Source organism: Elgaria multicarinata, chromosome 21, assembly GCF_023053635.1.
Source record: "Elgaria multicarinata webbii isolate HBS135686 ecotype San Diego chromosome 21, rElgMul1.1.pri, whole genome shotgun sequence".
Classification (NCBI taxonomy): domain Eukaryota; kingdom Metazoa; phylum Chordata; class Lepidosauria; order Squamata; family Anguidae; genus Elgaria; species Elgaria multicarinata.
This window is the reverse complement of record NC_086191.1, coordinates 1,811,510-1,828,661: the sequence shown is the minus strand read 5'-3', so window position 1 is coordinate 1,828,661 and position 17,152 is coordinate 1,811,510. Positions and strand designations below refer to the sequence as shown.

Genomic DNA, 17,152 nt, shown 5'->3' with positions numbered 1-17,152 from the left:
TTCGGAACCACTTTGGTTTGGAATTCAAATCTGGAACTGAAATCGTGCACAGCTCAAAGAAAGAAAGAGCCAAAATCCGCATTGGAACAAAGTCTGGATTGTCACCCTTGGCATGGGGTGGGTGGGTGAGACCCCTCCTCCTGTTTTGAACTTTTGGGAAATTGAACATCACACAAACTTAACTCACTGCCAATGATGAGGAAATTGCCATTTTTAAAAACTCCTCCAAACCTTAAACTACAGAGGGAACACGAATTATTGAGTTGGGAAGAAACAATAATCTCTTTGTCAATTTGAATTTCCAGAAGATGGGCACACCCACAGTCTGGGACATTTTGGAGCCTACATATTGAAATGCTTCCCAGATTTACAAGCTATATCCCCAATTTTGTGGGGAGAAGCCTTTTTCCTAGATTTATGCTCATTCTGTTTGAAATGCCCTTGGAGGAAATCCATGGCAGGAGAAAAATGTTCCAAATTTGGGAGAGCTTTTTAGTTTTCCATGTTTAATTTTTTTTTAAAAAAATTATTGATTGCCTGGGAAACAGAATTTAGATAATGCTCCCCGCATTATTTTATTTTCTCAGTATTTTAACACCTAATTTAACTTACATTTAAACTTTGCTGTTTTAACTCCGTATTTTAACCTATATTAATTTCTGCTGTGTGGTTTTCCCCTGGTTGTGCTTTTTATATTGTATTTTGTATTTGTGTTTTTAGATTGTTGGTTGTTTTACTGTGCTCTTCATGGTTTTAATTTTTGTGAACCGCTCAGAGAGCTTTGGCTATTGGGCGGTATAAAAATGTAATAAATAAATAAATAAAATAAATAGCTCTTTTTATATGAGTTAAGGAAAAATATGTGATGGTGTGAAAATAAAAGATATTGACTATTATTTATTTATTTATTGCATTTATATCCTGCCTTTTTTCCTCCAAGGAACCCAAGGCGGTGTACATAATCCTCACAACAACAACCCTGCGAGGTGGGTTAGGCTGAGAGTCTGTGACTGGCCCAAAGTCACCTAGTGGGTTTCCATGGCCGAGAGGGGACTAGAACCTTGATCTCCCAGTCCAACACCTTAGCCACTACACCACACTGGCTTTTCTACATTTAAGCAACTCAAGAAATGTTTTCAGTTTTTATTTTACACGTTTAGACATTGCAGAAAATATTTCTTATAGAATCACAATAAATATCCCAAAATAAAACAAATGCAGTCCATTTCTCAGTTCAACAAAACTGCAGATCCATTTTTTTTCCTGAGCCTCATCTGTAAAGTTGATCAGTTTCTATAATTCTCGGTATCTTGGTCACGTCTGTAGTTGGCGGAGTCAATGTTCCCAGAGCTAGAGTAATATAATCTTAGCAGCTACTAGAGTCTAAGCAAGGGAAGTAATCTACAAATGCTTTGATAGGCTTCATCCAAATAATTCAGCAAGATAATGAATGGCTCTAACACATTACTACTGGAGACCAACTCAAGGAATAATGAAGTGAAACTGGGTGAGAAATTATTGAGAGGGGGGGGGATAGATACCCCCACCCCCTGAGATGATGTCTCTGCAAGCCATCACCAAGGGGCTTTTGACAATGATGCAAGCTTTGGCAAATGTTACTCGGCGGTTTTTGAAAATAAACAAGGTATGTGCTCACCTGTGCGGCCTTGGGAGAGGAGGAGGGGCGGCCGCCTGGCCCCAGGGGACTTAGGCTCACATCCCCTCCGATGCGGCACAGATGAAAATAGCAATGTGTCTTCTTGGGCCGTGTTCTTGCTACGAAGAACACTGCCTGAGTCCGTGGCTTCAGTACTTCCACCCCCCGTAGCACGGTGCTGAAGGCTCCTTCTCTTTTGTTTGCTGCACATCGAACTGACCATTTATAAAACAACACCGACAGCCAACCACCTTAGGGTGAAGACAGATGTAAAAGCACACACACTCATCATAGGGTGGGAACAGACGTAACAATCTAAGAGAGTGGTAGAAGTGGTTAGAGCATTCTTTCACTGCCCTGAAATAATATTTATTTATTTATTTATTTATTTATTTATTTATTATTACATTTTTATACCGCCCAATAGCCGAAGCTCTCTGGGTGGTTCACAAAAATTAAAACCATAATAAAACAACCAACAAAAGCACAAATACAAAATACAGTATAAAAAGCACAACCAGGATAAAACCACGCAGCAGAAATTGATATAAGATTAAAATACAGAGTTAGAACAGTAACATTTAAATTTAAGTTAAAATTGTGTTAAAATACTGAGAGTATAAAAAGGTCTTCAGTTGGCGACGAAAAGAGTACAGTGTAGGCGCCAGGCGGATCTCTCTGGGGAGCTCATTCCACAGCCGGGGTGCCACAGCGGAGAAGGCCCTGCTCCTAGTAGCCACCTGCCTCACTTCCTTTGGCAGGGGCTCACAGAGAAGGGCCCCTGTACATGATCTTATGGTCCGGGCAGGTACATATGGGAGGAGGCGTTCCTTCAAATAACCTGGCCCCAAACCGTTTAGGGCTTTAAATGTCAATACCAGCACTTTGAATCGGGCCCGGACCTGGACTGGCAGCCAATGAAGCTGGAAAAGGACTGGCGTAATGTGATCTCGCCGGCCAGTCCCTGTTAGTAGGCCTCTCCCCACCACCAACACACAAAATATATTACATTTGTCTTCGCCCTTAAGAATATTGACCAGAATGTTTAGTCCTGCATTGGACTGGGTTGCCTGCATAGTATACCTGCCACCCAAACACATTCAATAATATTTACTTGGCTGGGCAGGCCATTGTGGGCCCCTGCGTTTGTGTTCATCCACATGTGCATTGGAACGGGAGTAGGCAGAATTTAAATTCTGCCTGATCCGCGATAGGATCAAGATGCTCCACTCTTGACTTGCCAAAGGCAATATGCCCTCCGGATTGCAACTGCCAGCATTCCCAGCCAACTGTGGCTATCAGCTTAGACTGATAGACCAATTAGGATTCTATCTGCACAGAGAAAGCCTAGTTACAGTTATCCAGGCCCCGGCATCCTCTCCTCCACGTTACTGCAACGTGTTATCTGTGGGGCTGCCTTTGAAACGGCCTGGAAACTTCGGATGCTCCAAAACAAGGCAGCAAGATTGGTAACAGGCACTGGATAAAACGAATGCCGAAGCATTGTGATCTGCGCTCGTTGCCAGTCCGTTTCCGGGCCCAATTCAAAGTGCTGGTGGGCACTGTCAAAGCCTGCAGCCAGGTCACCTAAGGGATCGTCTCCTCCCATATAGACCTGCCCCGAACCTACAATTATCTTCAGGGGCCCTCCTCTGGATGACCCTGACAAATGAGGTGAGACGGGGCCTTTTCAGAGTTGGCACCTCAGTTGTGGAATGAGCTCCCCAGAGAGGCTCGCCTGGTGCCTGTGTCGCGGCACTTTTGACGACAACGTTGTGGTCATTTTTGGCATTTTAGTCCTTCAGTTTTTGTTGTTTTTAAATGTGTTCTTGCATTTTTAGATCTTTACATTGCTGCATTTTTAAACTTTGATTATATATATTTAAAACGCTGATTTTATATTTTACTTTCAAACTTTTACCTTTAACGTTGCTGTACTTTATGGTTTTAACAATTGCAAACCTCCAGAGAGCGTTGGTCACCGGACAGTGTAAAAACTGTGATAAATGAATAAGAGTCGGCTGCAGGCGGCCCCCACCCTGCCCAGAGAGCCAACTTTCCCCCCAAAGCCGAACAGGGGCTGCTCGCGCTACTTCCCCTCCCCGCGACTTTTGTTGGTCCCCCTTTCTCTTCCCGGAGAAGGGACGCACAGTCTGCCCCCGACGCCCCCCAGGCCTGCACGCACAACTGTGCCTGGCAAGTCGCACTCCTGCTTCCCCCCTATTTGTGCCTTTGGGGGACACCCAAGGCGGGCGAGGTGAGATGCTTTGGGGTTCATTCGGGATCAGCTCTTCCCCATGAGAACCTCTGGATTCCACCCACCCACCCACCCACACAGTGATCACAGCAGGGACGTGTAAGCCTACATGCTGGTGTGCGCGTGAGTACGGCCCCCAGCCCATGCCCCACGCAGCGGGTGGCCCCTGGGGCCAAGAAGGTCACCCAACTCTGCGCTGGCGGCGTGGTGGTGTGGATGCATCGCGTCTCTAGCACGTGGCCCATGTCAACACGCGTTAAGATCGAGGCGCCGCCTCCCTCTCTCATCCTGCAGCGGTGGGGGTCTCGATCAGCTGCTTCCCCCCCCACGTTTCATTACCCCACAGAGCAAATCCGTGGAGGAGCAGCGACCATGCCTGGCAGCCCAGACCTTCATTGCAGGCCCTTCTGGGGGTGTCTCAGAACTTAAGCAGGGAGGTTCTGGAGACAGGGCCTTTTTGGTGATGGCACTCAAGGGCCAAAACTCCCGTCTTAGACATCTTTTCGGCGCCAGGCAAAGCCCGCCCTGTTGTGTTGGGCGGCTCCTAATAGCATTTGAGCCGCCTCTGCTGGCTTCCGTTCCCCCCTTTGGGTTTTCTAATATTGGCTCCTAATTTTGTTAATTTTATCGTTTTAATTGCCCGTTTCACTAGGTTCTACTCGTTTGTTTTTAATGCCACCCCCCACTGCTGGCTGCCCTGAAACATTTGTTAAAACGCAGGATACAAACCCTAAAGCAAACAAACAAGTTGCCGCAGAGTAAACAAAGGCGGCAGATGGAGCCTTCGGAGACTCTGTGACACCGAGAGGAACCGGGGAGGTGTTTGGTCCGGGATGGCTGCGATGTGGCCGCACTTGCCCCGGGCTCGGCTCCCGGGCTTCTGAGCCCCGTGTAGACGGTGTGTGTGTGTGGGGAACACGGGACGTCGGCCGGGGCTGCTTCCCTTGCCACAGTTGCAGGGCTGGGAGTGGGGGAGCCTGTGCCTACCGGCCGTTCAGCATCTGCCTTGGAGGCGGGTGGATTATTATTATTATTATTATTATTATTATTATTATTATTATTATTATTATTTATTACCCGCCTCTCCCTCTGGATTGAGGCGGGGAACAACACCAAACACAATACAATACCTAAAATTAGTTAAAAGAGCATATAAAACCAATACAACATTAAAATAACAATCACCGCATCTTGAAATGCTTAGGTTTACAATTCATCTGGGCAGGCCTGCCGGAAGAGACTAGTCTTTACAGCTGCCTTGAACTCAGAGAGAGCTTTAAGCTGCCGAATCTCCTCCGGCCGGCCGTTCCACAGGCTGCAGCACTGTGGCTCTCCGGCCCAGCGGGGACGTCTCCCGCTGCAGCCTCCGTGGACCGGCGTGGCGGCTCTCATTGCGAGCTGCCATCTCTGAGGGAGGCGGAGAGAGGGGGGGACCCAAAGAGGGGCTCCCCGAGAGGAGCAGATGGGCAGGGGGGATTGATGGCCAGCGGCCTGGGAGAGACGGAGCCGCTTGGGCCAATGAGCCGGCCCGGCCCAGCCCTCCGGCAAAGGCGGCCCTGGCGGAGGCCTGCGGCTGACAGATGGACGGACACAAAGGCTGGGGTGGCGGAGGGTGGGCCGGGGGGGGGGGAGGACAGATGGACAGGCAAGAGAGTCCGCCGGAGAGGAGGGATCGGAGCTTAATTAGCTGGGATCCGATTATGACAGACTCGATTAGGGCCACGGGATGGCCAAGCGCTTCTGCCGCTCGTTGGCTTGTGAGGGAACAAAGGCCCCGAGTGGCGCGGAGCAAGCGGGGACACGAGCGCGGGGAGGGGGGGCTTTGAACACAAATCCGACAGCAGGAGCAGCAACAGCTTGTGGTGACATCGAGTCACGTCGAGGCCTTCTGTCAGGGCTGCGTGCCGCACACCCCAGGGAAATGAGGGTGAGCGGCCAGCCAGCCGGGAGGCCTAGTGGGGAGTGCAGCCGCCTGCTGAGCAGGCCAGGCCGTGGCTGGAGGCACGGCGGAGCAGGGACTATCCCAGCTCCTGCAAGACCCAGGCCGCTTCTACGCCTGCCTTTTTCCCTGGGATCGTCCCTGTGCATGCAAATGACACACAGGGGATCCCAGGAGCAGGCAGGGACGACCCCTCCATTTGCCTGGGATGATCCTTAGGTGTAGAAAGGCCCCCAGGGTGGCAGGAAGACACGAGAGCCGGTCAAGGCCCACCCTGGAAGACCAGCTCAAGGCCAGCTCAGCCCTTCAGCATGCGTAGGGTGACCCTATGAAAAGGAGGACGGGGCTCCTGAATCTTTAACAGTTGCATGGAAAAGGGAGTTTCAGCAGGTGTCATTTGAATATATGGAGAATCTAGTGAAATTCCCTCTTCATCACCACAGTTAAAGCTGCAGGAGCTATACTAGAGTGGCCCGATTTAAAAGAGGGCAGGGCACCTGCAGCTTTAACTGTTATTATGAAGAGGGAATTTGACCAGGTTCCCCATATATACAAATGACACCTGCTGAAATTCCCTTTTCTAGGCAACTGTTAACGATACAGGAGCCCCGTCCTCCTTTTCATAGGGTCACCCTCAGCACGCGCCTCCCTTCCGGGGCTACGTGGGGGCATGGCGAAGGTTGTTGCTGTGAGCAAGCACGTTTGACCTGTGCGCACTCGCTCCGCGTGGGCCCCGGCACACTGGGGGGAACTTGGCACTCCTTGAACGAGGCGCCCTCTTCTCTGGGGCACAGCCCGAAAAGGCAACCCCACGTAGGAGCACTTTCTGGGATTGGGGCAAGCCACAACTGCTGTTTCCAACACGCCCCGGGACTGATCCTGCCAATCGCAACTTGAGCGGGCGAGGCTGGGGCAGGCGCGATGGACAGAAATTCTAGCCTGTTTTCTCTTGTATTCAAGGAGACAAATCGCTAATAAACGCCAATCGCTCAATGGCGCCTTGAACTTTTAACCAGGCCCTCTGCACAGTTTGCAAATCCTCCCGGTTTTATGGCGCTAGTTTCCCCCTCCATCATTAATGAAGATGTCGGACCGTGCTGGAAAGCTGACAAGTCCCCTGTCAAACCCCACAGCTTGATGCTGATTTATTCCTGTGTTTGGACTCCGACTTCCCAAGTAGTTGTGGATTTGTCTTATAGCAGGCGGTTCTCTAACCCACCACTATCCTCATGTCCTCAAAAAGCAGCTCTTCCTTCAGAGTCTGCACTGGTTTGGTTTGTTCCAAGACCTCCTTCGTAGCTAGGGCCACCTCTTCCAGCGTCTTGCACGTTTCCAAATCAATGGTGTTTTTGAAAAGTTTTAAGAAACTCCCAAGAGTTGGAGTTAAGTGGGTAAGCCTATAATTAGTTAGGGTGGGTGACGGTAACAGTTCCTCTCCTAGTTGTGTACGACAGCATATTTTGATGCGCGCGATAATAATTTCGGGAGAGGCTGCCACGGCCGCCTCTCTTCGGGGAACGTTCTGTCTGTTCCTCTGTTTTAAAAAAAGAAGCAGCTGGGGAGTGAAGAGCGAACCTCTGCCAGCCCTTCAAGGGTTAATTCCGTCTGCTTTGCCTGACAAGAAGAGGCCAGTCAAGGTCCCCCAGCGGGGCTGTGCAATATGTCACTCCGCCTCGTGCCAAATGCTGCCTCTCTGGTGCCTTTCATGGCTCCCCTTTGCCTCAACGCCGCACCGCCCCTGCCCCCCCCCCCCAAGCTCACCGCAGCCTCAGCAGTACCCATAGCAACTCGCCCAGAGTTCAGCCTGGCTGCTTTGCCTGCTTGGGGCCTCAATCCTGCCCAAGGGCTGCTGCCTTTCTCCTGGAATGAGAAGTTGTGCCAAAATGCGCCCAGGGATGCGCTTCAGGTGCGCCAGGAGCGACGGCTGCGTGGATCGGCACACCGTTCGTGGCCCGTGCCATTTGCTGAAGACAACCTCGAGAGGCAACACCAGGCCCCAAGGAGCGATCCGAAATCAAGAGCGGCTGCAGTAGCCTGGACCTCCGCACGTTTGCACAAAATCCAGCTGCAACAAATCCAATTGCGATTTCTTCCTAGAAGAAATAAACGGCGCACAGCAACAGATTTAGCACGGAACGTAACCCACTGTCTCCGTGCGAAATTAAACTAATTTACACCTGACTCATGCACACGAGAAGCCCATCTTCTTATCACAATTAATTTGGACAATCCTAAAATCATTAAGTGCCTTCTGGTATGTTTCCACTGCCCAGTCAATTTCAGCCCTTCAAGAAATTAAGGTTGCCAGATGTTAATGCTCCCCTCTTGAGCCTTTAGTGGCAGGACTGATGTGCACACACTGGCAGGTGAATAATGCTTCCCCCCCCTCCCCCGTGCCATAAAAGCTTTCACCTGCTGATTTCTGCAGATCAAACTGCTGTTTAAAGCACAACAGCCAGCTGTGCTCTTTTTTTCTGGTCAGTTGGCAACCATGCCAGGTCTTTACATCAAGGATGGTGTTGAGGTCTTAATTCCACCCACCCCCCTCCCTCTTTTCCCTGCCCACAACCACATTGGTCAGCGTCACTGATCCCGTCCGGGTCCTCTGCACTCTGCTCCCCTGTTGGGTCTTGTTCTTTTCCAACTTTCCCCCTTGCACATCTGCTTCCACAACCCTCTATTAAAATGAAATGAAAAACATTCCATTTCCCCTTCTCTTCTCAATCATTACATGGCCACAAAATACATCTCTGAAGATACAAGTAGAAGCATAGCTAGAGATCTGGGCAGGGGCGTGACTGACCAGCGCTTTGGACATGGCCTACTAGCAATGGACATTGGGAGGTTTGCTGACTGTCCTGTACCAGTTACCTTCCATAACCTGGTTGCAGTCATGTGACTGGACACAGACAATCCCGGCAGGCTCCTGAGCCTTTAACAGGAGGGAATTTTCACAAGTGCAGCTTTTCTCTCCTCACGCAAAGTTGCCCTGGCCAATATTCCTTCTTCTACACAGCTGGTGTGGCGTCATGGCAAATAACACTGAACCACAAAACTCAGGCAATTGATGATTTCTATTTAAAAGAAATATTTTAATCTAAAATTATTATTTTAATTTTCCACTTCCCCCCCCCCCCCCCACGCCCAACTCAGACCACAGACATCACCCAGGTTAAATGGAAATGCCAACGCTGAAGGAAAACTGCTTAATCCAGCACTGTAAATAGTGATCGCTGTAGCCCAGTGATAAAGAAGGCAACAGTACCTTGACTTGCCAAGCATTTTGGACAATGAAAGTAAACCACAGGATTCAAGTGAGGAGCTGAAACCACAGGCCTTGAAAATATTGCTTTGCATTTTGCAGGGCTGTCAGCCTCTCTGGCAAATTCAGTGAACGGAGCCCAGCTGAGCCTCAGCGGCTCCACTTTGCTTAGCTCTCCCCAAACAACTTGCATCTTACTGAGATTTTGTAATGTGTTTGTTTCACATTGCTTCTAGCAATTTACTTGTTGATGGTTTTGTGTTTTATTATTTTGTATGTGCTTTTATTCATGCTGTAAACTGCACTGGAATAATAATAATAATAATAATAATAATAATAATAATAATAATAACAACAACAGCAGCCAGTAATCTTGTCTCTGCCATAAATTCGCAAACAGTACAATCCTCTATATGTCTACTCAGAAGTAAGATCCATTGAGTTTAACGGGGCTTGCTCCCAGGTAAGTGAGTGTAGGGTTGGAGCCTAAATGGCCTTAGAGAAGCTTCTCTCTCCCTTTCTCTGTCTCCTCAACCTCCTCCCCATTTATTTTATTGATTTTTATCTTAGGGCAGGAGTGCTAAATCTCTTTCAGCCCATGAGCCAAATTCCATTTCAGAGAATCTATTAGGGGCACATTCCTGTTGTGAGTGGGGCCAAAACCAAAAAGGCCCCGCTCTTGTAGCTTCAATCTCTTCCTGCCAGTCACTAAGCCTTAGGAGAAAAAATGGCACAGGAGCCAAGGACCCACCCAATGATTGGTGGCTTGGAGAAAGGGGGTGTGGCCAAGGGACAGAGGGCGTGGCCTTCTGGGGAACCCCAGGTGGGCCAGACTGGGTGCGGAGGCATCAGGTGACGCACCCCGTTTCTCGGACTTACACCCCTCCCTCCAGCAACAAGTTCAGGGGGTGTCTTGCAAAGATACTTCCCCCCCATAATTCTGTCAAAACAAATGTAAAGCAAGCACATGCAAACAACAGCATGTCAAAGGAGCATCACATTCGCAGTCGCCCACGAGTTGTGCGCCCTGGCAGGGTTGTTGTAAGGCAGCCTCCCCCGACCCGGCCTTTCCACTCCCATCTGCCCCTGACACCGGCCCCCAGGGGTCAGGCATGCTGGGGCTGCCTCCCCCTGCAAGGAGGGAGGGCCGTGGTGCGTGGGCCGTGGTGCGTGGTGGCGGACCGTCCGCCTGGGCCTCCACAGGAAGCAAGGCCCGCGGGCAGCCTGGGCGGAAGGTCCATTGCGCCCACTGTCAGAATTCAGGGAGATGCCAAGATGGGGCTGGGCTGGGGTCTCTGTTCAATCAGCTTTAATGATTCCCCTTCTGCACAGGGGCGACGCGTGCGGCTTCTGCCTGCCTGCCTCTTTCATTCGGTCCCTTTCCCCCCTTCTCTCTCTCTCTCTTTCTTCTTTATGAAATATGCATGCTGAACAGATGTCTCCAGCTCCCCCAGGGCCCACACCCCATTCCCCCTCCCCCTCCCCCATGCCTCCCCCTCCCCTCCTGTCCCACGGGCTCTCTCTCCTTTTCCCAGCCAATAGCATCTTTGCTCTTGGCTTTTAATATTTATGAGGGGGGGCACCGGAGCGGCCAATGGGAAGCCATAGGGTGGACACTGCATGCTGCGAGGCTGGGTATATATAGAGCCATGGGCAGGCCCCTCCAGGTGTGCCCCTGGTGCCAGTGCGGGCTAATACCTGCCTGCGTGTGGGGCACGACACCCCCCACCCCATGTGGCTGCCGCACCCTGGTGAGATGGAGGGCGGCTCTGGGAGCAGAAGGTGCAAACTTTCTCGCCTGCAGATCGCATGAACCACTGGATGGAGAGATGGCAGGAGGGAGGCCCCAGGCCGCTTCACCTGGATTTCCACTGGGATGTTGCTTCTGAAGAGGAAAAGGTGCTCCAGGAAGAACAAGTTTGGGAAGAAAGGGGAGATCACCTGTTCAGCGGTAAGATATATATATATATACATATTTGGATGGGGTGTTTATTCTTAATCTGAAATGAAGAACAATGACAGAAATACACCTCTGTTTTAACATAACAAAATGTCAGTGAAATTCCATTGCTCCTATCAACAAAATCTGCCCAAATGGATGCGCTTATCATTACAAAAAGCTTGATAATCCATTCATCGATGGCAGGTTCTGAGTGATGCTTTCAGTGTTGAGCGTGGAAGGACTTCTCTTAGTAGCTCAGTGAATGTTTCCCATTCTGCATTTTGAGCAATGGTGAGCGGTCATTGCATCCCCTGCTACCCCTGGGTAGGTTTGCCAGCTGATCACCTGAACTGCTCTTGTGCCTTTTAAGAGCAACATGACCTGGTGAAATTATATGGCGAAGCTTCTAATTTAAGCTTTAGGCTGCTCATGACCGCAGATCAAGTTGGTGTCAAACACACAGGAGTAAAAGTCAGTTAAAAAAGAAAAACTCATCCGCCCTGCCATAAAGACAATGGAAGTTTAGGCAGAAGTGTTCCAGAGACGATTGTTTTGATTTCCATTACAACCATACAGCATCCCAACTTGTCTCTTACAAAGTTTTGTAAGAGGCAAATCCGGAGTAGCGTGGTGGCATTTGAGCTGGGGGAAAGCGATGCAGCCTGACCCTCCTAAGACAGAGAAGAGGGGTGTGATTGGTTTCCCCCATCCTTCATCCCATGGATAAAGCAGAACACAACCCACTACGACTAAGATCTATTTAAAAAACCTCACCCGCCTGTCAGGTTAACTCGAAGCGCTGGATTGATAGGTCTTTCAGTACTCCCCAAAGAAGCTCAGGTTCAGAAGACAGGGTTCTATAATGGAGGAAGAAGGGCAATTTCGCTGAACCTTGAGCCCACCCTGTACTTACAGAGCGGGTGCTTCTACCGCTCCGTGATGGGCTCTCCGGAAAGCGAGTCTCGAAGAGGGCAGTGAGGCACAGGTGAGAAAGGCGTCCCAGGTCTTGGTCCTGAGGATGTTTCCACACAGAAGGTTAAATTAGCTTGAGCCCATCCCGGCCAGGAGATGGCTGAGAAATACAGCATCAGAGTTCTCTCACCTGCATCTAACTTTTTGAGAAGTTTAGCAAAGTCAGAGTCCCGTTTTGAGTTCACTTCGGTTTCGCTTTGCAGAAAGCGAAGAGAGTTCACTTCGGTTTCACATTTTGCGTCGTGTCTGATGGCCTGAAATGCGCTTTGTTGTCGTTTTTAAAGTTCGTTTTGTGATAGGATGGCTACAATTCTTAGCAATGAGGTGAGATTAGAAATGGCAGAGCGAATGAATGGATTTTCTCAAGCACAGGAGTTTGACTCCAGCTCTCTGGGGCGGAGATGTATGGCGGAGCCTTTTGATGTTATCTGTCTCAGAGACATAGGACAGCTGAGCTGTTGCGGACTTTCCCCCCAAACCTACAATGTCAGAGAATGTCAAGGCAGACCTCTAAATCTAGCCTCCAGATCTTTGGCTTCGATTGCCCGTCGACCCGGCTTGTTTACAGTGCCTGGGCTTAGTGCAAGTGCGAGAACAAGAGAAGTAATCCAAAGTGGGGGCTCTCAGGCGCGGGGCTCTGAGTGCTGCTGGCTATTCCATCTTGCCCTCCTAAGTGGCTTATTCTGCTGGGGGGTGGGGTGGCGGAGGCAGAAAAAGGAGTGGGGAAACGCAGGAAGGCTTACAAATGGGGAGCCATGGCATAAACCTGGACCCCACCCACCGACCCAGAGTAAAAGTCCATGAATGAGGCATTGGAACTGGAGGTAGCCCGTGCCTCTGAGCATGTGCAAGGTGTCTCGCCTTCCTCCACACATCTGAAACGGAGGTCTTTCAATGTCATCATTTTCAGGCAAGCAACTTTACCTTGGCATGGTGCGAATGAGAAACTAAGCCTTGTGGACTGCTTCTTTGAAAGCGTTCCTTCCCAAACATTGTTGGGGCACAACATTTCCACCAGGCTCTTTGTTTTAACCACTTCAACAGGGCTTAATTTCGGCCCCAGCTGAGCCTCAGGAAGGAGAAGCCTCTGGGTTCGTTCCGAGGGCTGTTCCGAGGGCTGTTCCGTGACCACAACCAGCCCCTCCCAGCCTGGGGCCAGGGAGCGTGCCCTCTGCGCCACCGATGAAACCAGCGCCCCTGTAGTCCCACCCAGGCCCTCTTCACCCATTTCACATTGCTCTGATCTGCTTGCGCTGTGCAATGACTCGTGCAACGGGCCATCTTGCTTTATTTTTCAAAGCCAAGGAAGCGCATTGTTAACCGTTAGCAAGGAGGCTGCCTAGCATGTGAAAGGACAGCCTGTTTAGTACACGCGTGCCTGGGCATGGGCACGTGTGTGCGCTGGAGTCAAGAGCCAGCCACTTCGAGAGACGCCAAATAAACCTGGTAGAACAGCCTTCCCCAATGTGGTGCCTTCCAGCTATTTGGGACCAGAGCTACCATCATCCCCAGCCAGTCCCATTCTCGATGGGAGTTGCAGTCCAACACACATTGGGAAAGGCAGCTATAGAAAGAATATTCCAGCAATGTTTTAACAAGGTATCCCCCCAACTCAAAAAGAGGGGCTGCAATTGACCAGGTTCAGCGCCCTGGAAATAGGGGCAGAGACAAGCCGAGCCCCTGAGCCAAATCAACCCTTCCAGCCTCATCACGTGCGCAGGTGGTACACCTTCCTCCTGCAAACACCTGCAGCCACTTTCAGGGAACAGTTCTACACCCTCAAGCTCTGAAGAGCTCAGCCAGCTGGGGGGACCCCGGAGGACCCCGGAGGCCTGCAAAAAGACGTTCCCTCATTCAGAATATGGATTCATTGCTTTCCGACAACTGGTTGGATTTTAGAGAAGGGAGGAATTCAAGAGCATGAGCAAAGTGGAGCGGGGAAGGATGTATAAGAAGAGCCCCTGCTGGATCAGGCCAAGGTGGGTCTATCTAAACCTGCATCCTGCTTCCAACGGTGGTCAGCCAGATGCTTCCTGAGAAGCCCACAAGCAGGACGTGAATACTTCCCCCTGTTTCCTGTCCCCAGCACTGGTATTAAGCAGCCTGCTCCACAGCGGCCCCCCACCCCCATCTGCGGAACAGGCACATCCCAGGGAGACCCCGCCTAACTAGTCTACATTTAGATGCCAGCTGAAGATCGTCCTCTTTGAGCAGGCTTTTCATATTCAATCTAGCACTTGGTTTTTAATTTTACTACTGGCTCCTCCATGCTTTTAATATATTTGTTAATATTTAATATTGCATTACTATTTTTACTTTGTTGTTGTTGTTTGGCTTTATGATTGGAAACCGCCTTGAGCGCATTTGCCAATTGGGTGGTTAACAAATTTAATAGAGGAATGAATAAATAAACAAACAACAGCATATTTCAGCAACACCGAGGGAACGACACTGGGTGCCTAATACACTTGCTGTCCAGGCGTAAGGGCTTTGCGCTTGTTTCGGAGGTCCATCACGGCTCAGGGTCTTTAGTGCTGTAGTGCCCAACCGCTGCAGCTCCTGACCAGCCTTCTGGGTTTTCGGCAGCTACTTACCTACATATTTCCCCCCACAAACATTCCCAGGAAGGTAATCTTGTCTTCTCTAAACAGTCACGATATCCAGTATTTCATTATGATCTTCAACTGTATTGTTTTGTTCAACACTTAGAGGTTTCTGTTAGTGTGAGCCGTTAATAAATAAATAAAACACAGATAAATAAGATGAGCAGCCTCTGAACCAGAGGTTCCGTTTACCAATCGCGCCTCGTAGCCAGTGAGAGCTCTCTTCACCCCACCCCATAAAATAGCCTGTGGTAGCGAATTCTGTGATAACTGCACGTTGCGCGAAGAAGTAAGGCTTCAGAGCAGGTTCTTCTGTTCATTTTCCTAGCTCCAAAGCTGCTGGAACTCCCAGCACCTACAAGATTCATTGTCTCTCCCCTTGATCATGTGAAGTGGCATTTGAGCATATGCAGAGTGCTTTCCCTCTCCTTAGTCCGGGAGCTTCCCCTGGTTAAAGAGTGTCTAAAGCAGGCCCGAGTGCCAGGACTACTCATTTTTAAAATTAAGTACTGAGGACTAGTAGATTGACGGCCGCTACCGCCTTCCCTCCCTGGCGCTTGGATGTGCCAAGCTAAGCCCTCGAGCTGCTTTCCATATGTCCAGGGCACCGGAGCCGGTAACAAAGGGTCTCTTTGCAGCCCCAGGCAGCCCCAGCTCTCTCCCCCCACCCCGGCAGGGCGGCACCTTCCGTCCTGCCCATTCGCCACCTGTCATCTCTCCAGAGAGATGGGGCAAGGAGGTGCTTCTGAAGCCTGGCCTCTGGTCCCTCTGCCACCCCCCAACCCCCACGTGGGTCTAGGGAGAGCACTTTGGCCTGGCCTCCCCCACAGACCAGGCTTGGCATCTGCTGGAACATTCCCTCTCTTTATAGACGGACGAGGCCTTCTGTTGCCCGCGTTTGACTTTCATTCAGTCACTCTCTCCCGGGTTTCCTCCTCCTCGCCTTCCACAGTGTTTTCTTTTAAGAGCACCTTACACATGTCCGTCCGTCTGCCTGTATTTATCCTCCTTCTGTTTCCGTTTTCCTCAAGCGTCCCTGCCTTTTCTTTTCTCTTTTTCTCTCCCGGCCTCGGTTCCCTTCCAGGGACTTTCCCCAGGGCGGCCATGTGTCCTCTTTTACAGAGGACGGTCCTCTCTTCGAAGAGCTGTGGTTCAGGATCCCTAAGCAGCCGGACCCCAAAAGAGCGGGATGGGCCTTGAAGTTGCCCACCTGCAGCAAACTGGAAGGAGCACGAGGGTGAGATGTACTGCATTACTCTTTCAATGACAGTAGTTATTTCTGAATTAGCAAATGCGAATGTTATGCACGTCAGCGTCCTCTTTTTTAAGTGATGCCTTTTCTCTCTTAGGCTGCTCCGCACACATTATCCAATATGAGAATAATAATGCAGGTTAGTTGCAAGATTGCAACAAGATGATGCATGTCGAGCACTTTGAAGTGCCACGTCAACCCTTAAGCACTGTTTGTCCGTCATGTATTCATGCCTTCATCCCATTTTCCGTCTTTCAACAGATAAGAACCATTTGTGTTTTTTGACAGACTGAAGAAATTCCCATTGCTGGATGGCTGAAAGAACGGGGCACAAATCCAGCCAGAACTCAGCAGCATCTGCACGTACATGCGAATCAAACAGAAAAGCTTGGTTTACTGAATGACGTGAACGGGAGGTGATTCTACCAGAACACTCATCGCTTGGTGAAATCCTGATTGCGAGTGCCAGGGCCCCTCCTGCCTGTCCAGTTTTAGTGTCTCCCCCCCCCCCGCCCATTCTACCTCCATCCTGCCCACATTCATTTTCACCCCCCTCCCTCCCTCCTTCAACAGCTGACTTTCTCTCTGCCCTCCGCTCTCCATCACCTTCCTTCCACCCACCTGCACCGCCTCCTTGGCCTCCCACGACATGATGCTGAATTCAGACCAAACGGAGATCGACCTGCAGCCGACGCACTCGGAGACGGAGTCGGTCTTCAGTGACTGCGGGGGAGGCCGGGGGCTGGGGGTGGAAGACGGCAGCGCCTTGGGCCTGTGCAGCCAGTCCCGCGCCGCCGAGTCTGGCGAGGCCATGAAGAAAGACCTCCAGCACCTGAGCCGAGAGGAGCGGCGGCGAAGGCGGCGAGCCACGGCGAAGTACCGGACCGCTCATGCCACGCGAGAGCGGATCCGGGTGGAGGCCTTCAACATGGCCTTTGCTGAGCTGCGCAAACTCCTGCCTACGCTTCCCCCGGACAAGAAGCTGTCCAAAATTGAGATCCTGCGTCTGGCGATCTGCTACATTTCCTACCTGAACCATGTGCTCGATGTCTGAGTCTCTGGGACTGCAGCTGTCTTCCGGGATGCTACACCTCACGCCGACCCGCATTTTGGGAGTCTAGGCCCCGCCGAGCCCATATCTGCTTGAACGACATCTTGGCCATCTCCAGGTTGCACCTGCCCTCCCGTCCCATCTCTGAGTGGGCCGTGTCTAGGCCGTGCCTCGGTCAGCCGCAGTTACAACAGTCACGGCTGAAACTCTCCGCCGT

At 50.7% G+C, this 17,152-nt stretch overlaps 1 protein-coding gene across 1 annotated transcript; it reads left to right on the top strand.

Moving 5' to 3' along the window:
• The first annotated feature begins 16,533 nt into the window (after positions 1 to 16,533).
• Positions 16,534 to 16,938, top strand: NHLH1 (nescient helix-loop-helix 1). The gene has a single exon (XM_063145954.1). It carries the CDS (start codon positions 16,534 to 16,536, stop codon positions 16,936 to 16,938), a length of 405 nt encoding a protein of 134 aa, XP_063002024.1.
• The last annotated feature ends 214 nt before the right edge of the window (positions 16,939 to 17,152 follow it).

Coding starts and splice junctions, on each gene's coding strand:
- NHLH1 (XM_063145954.1), top strand. CDS start 16,534: ATGATGCTGAATTCAGACCAAACGGAGATCGACCTGCAGCCGACGCAC.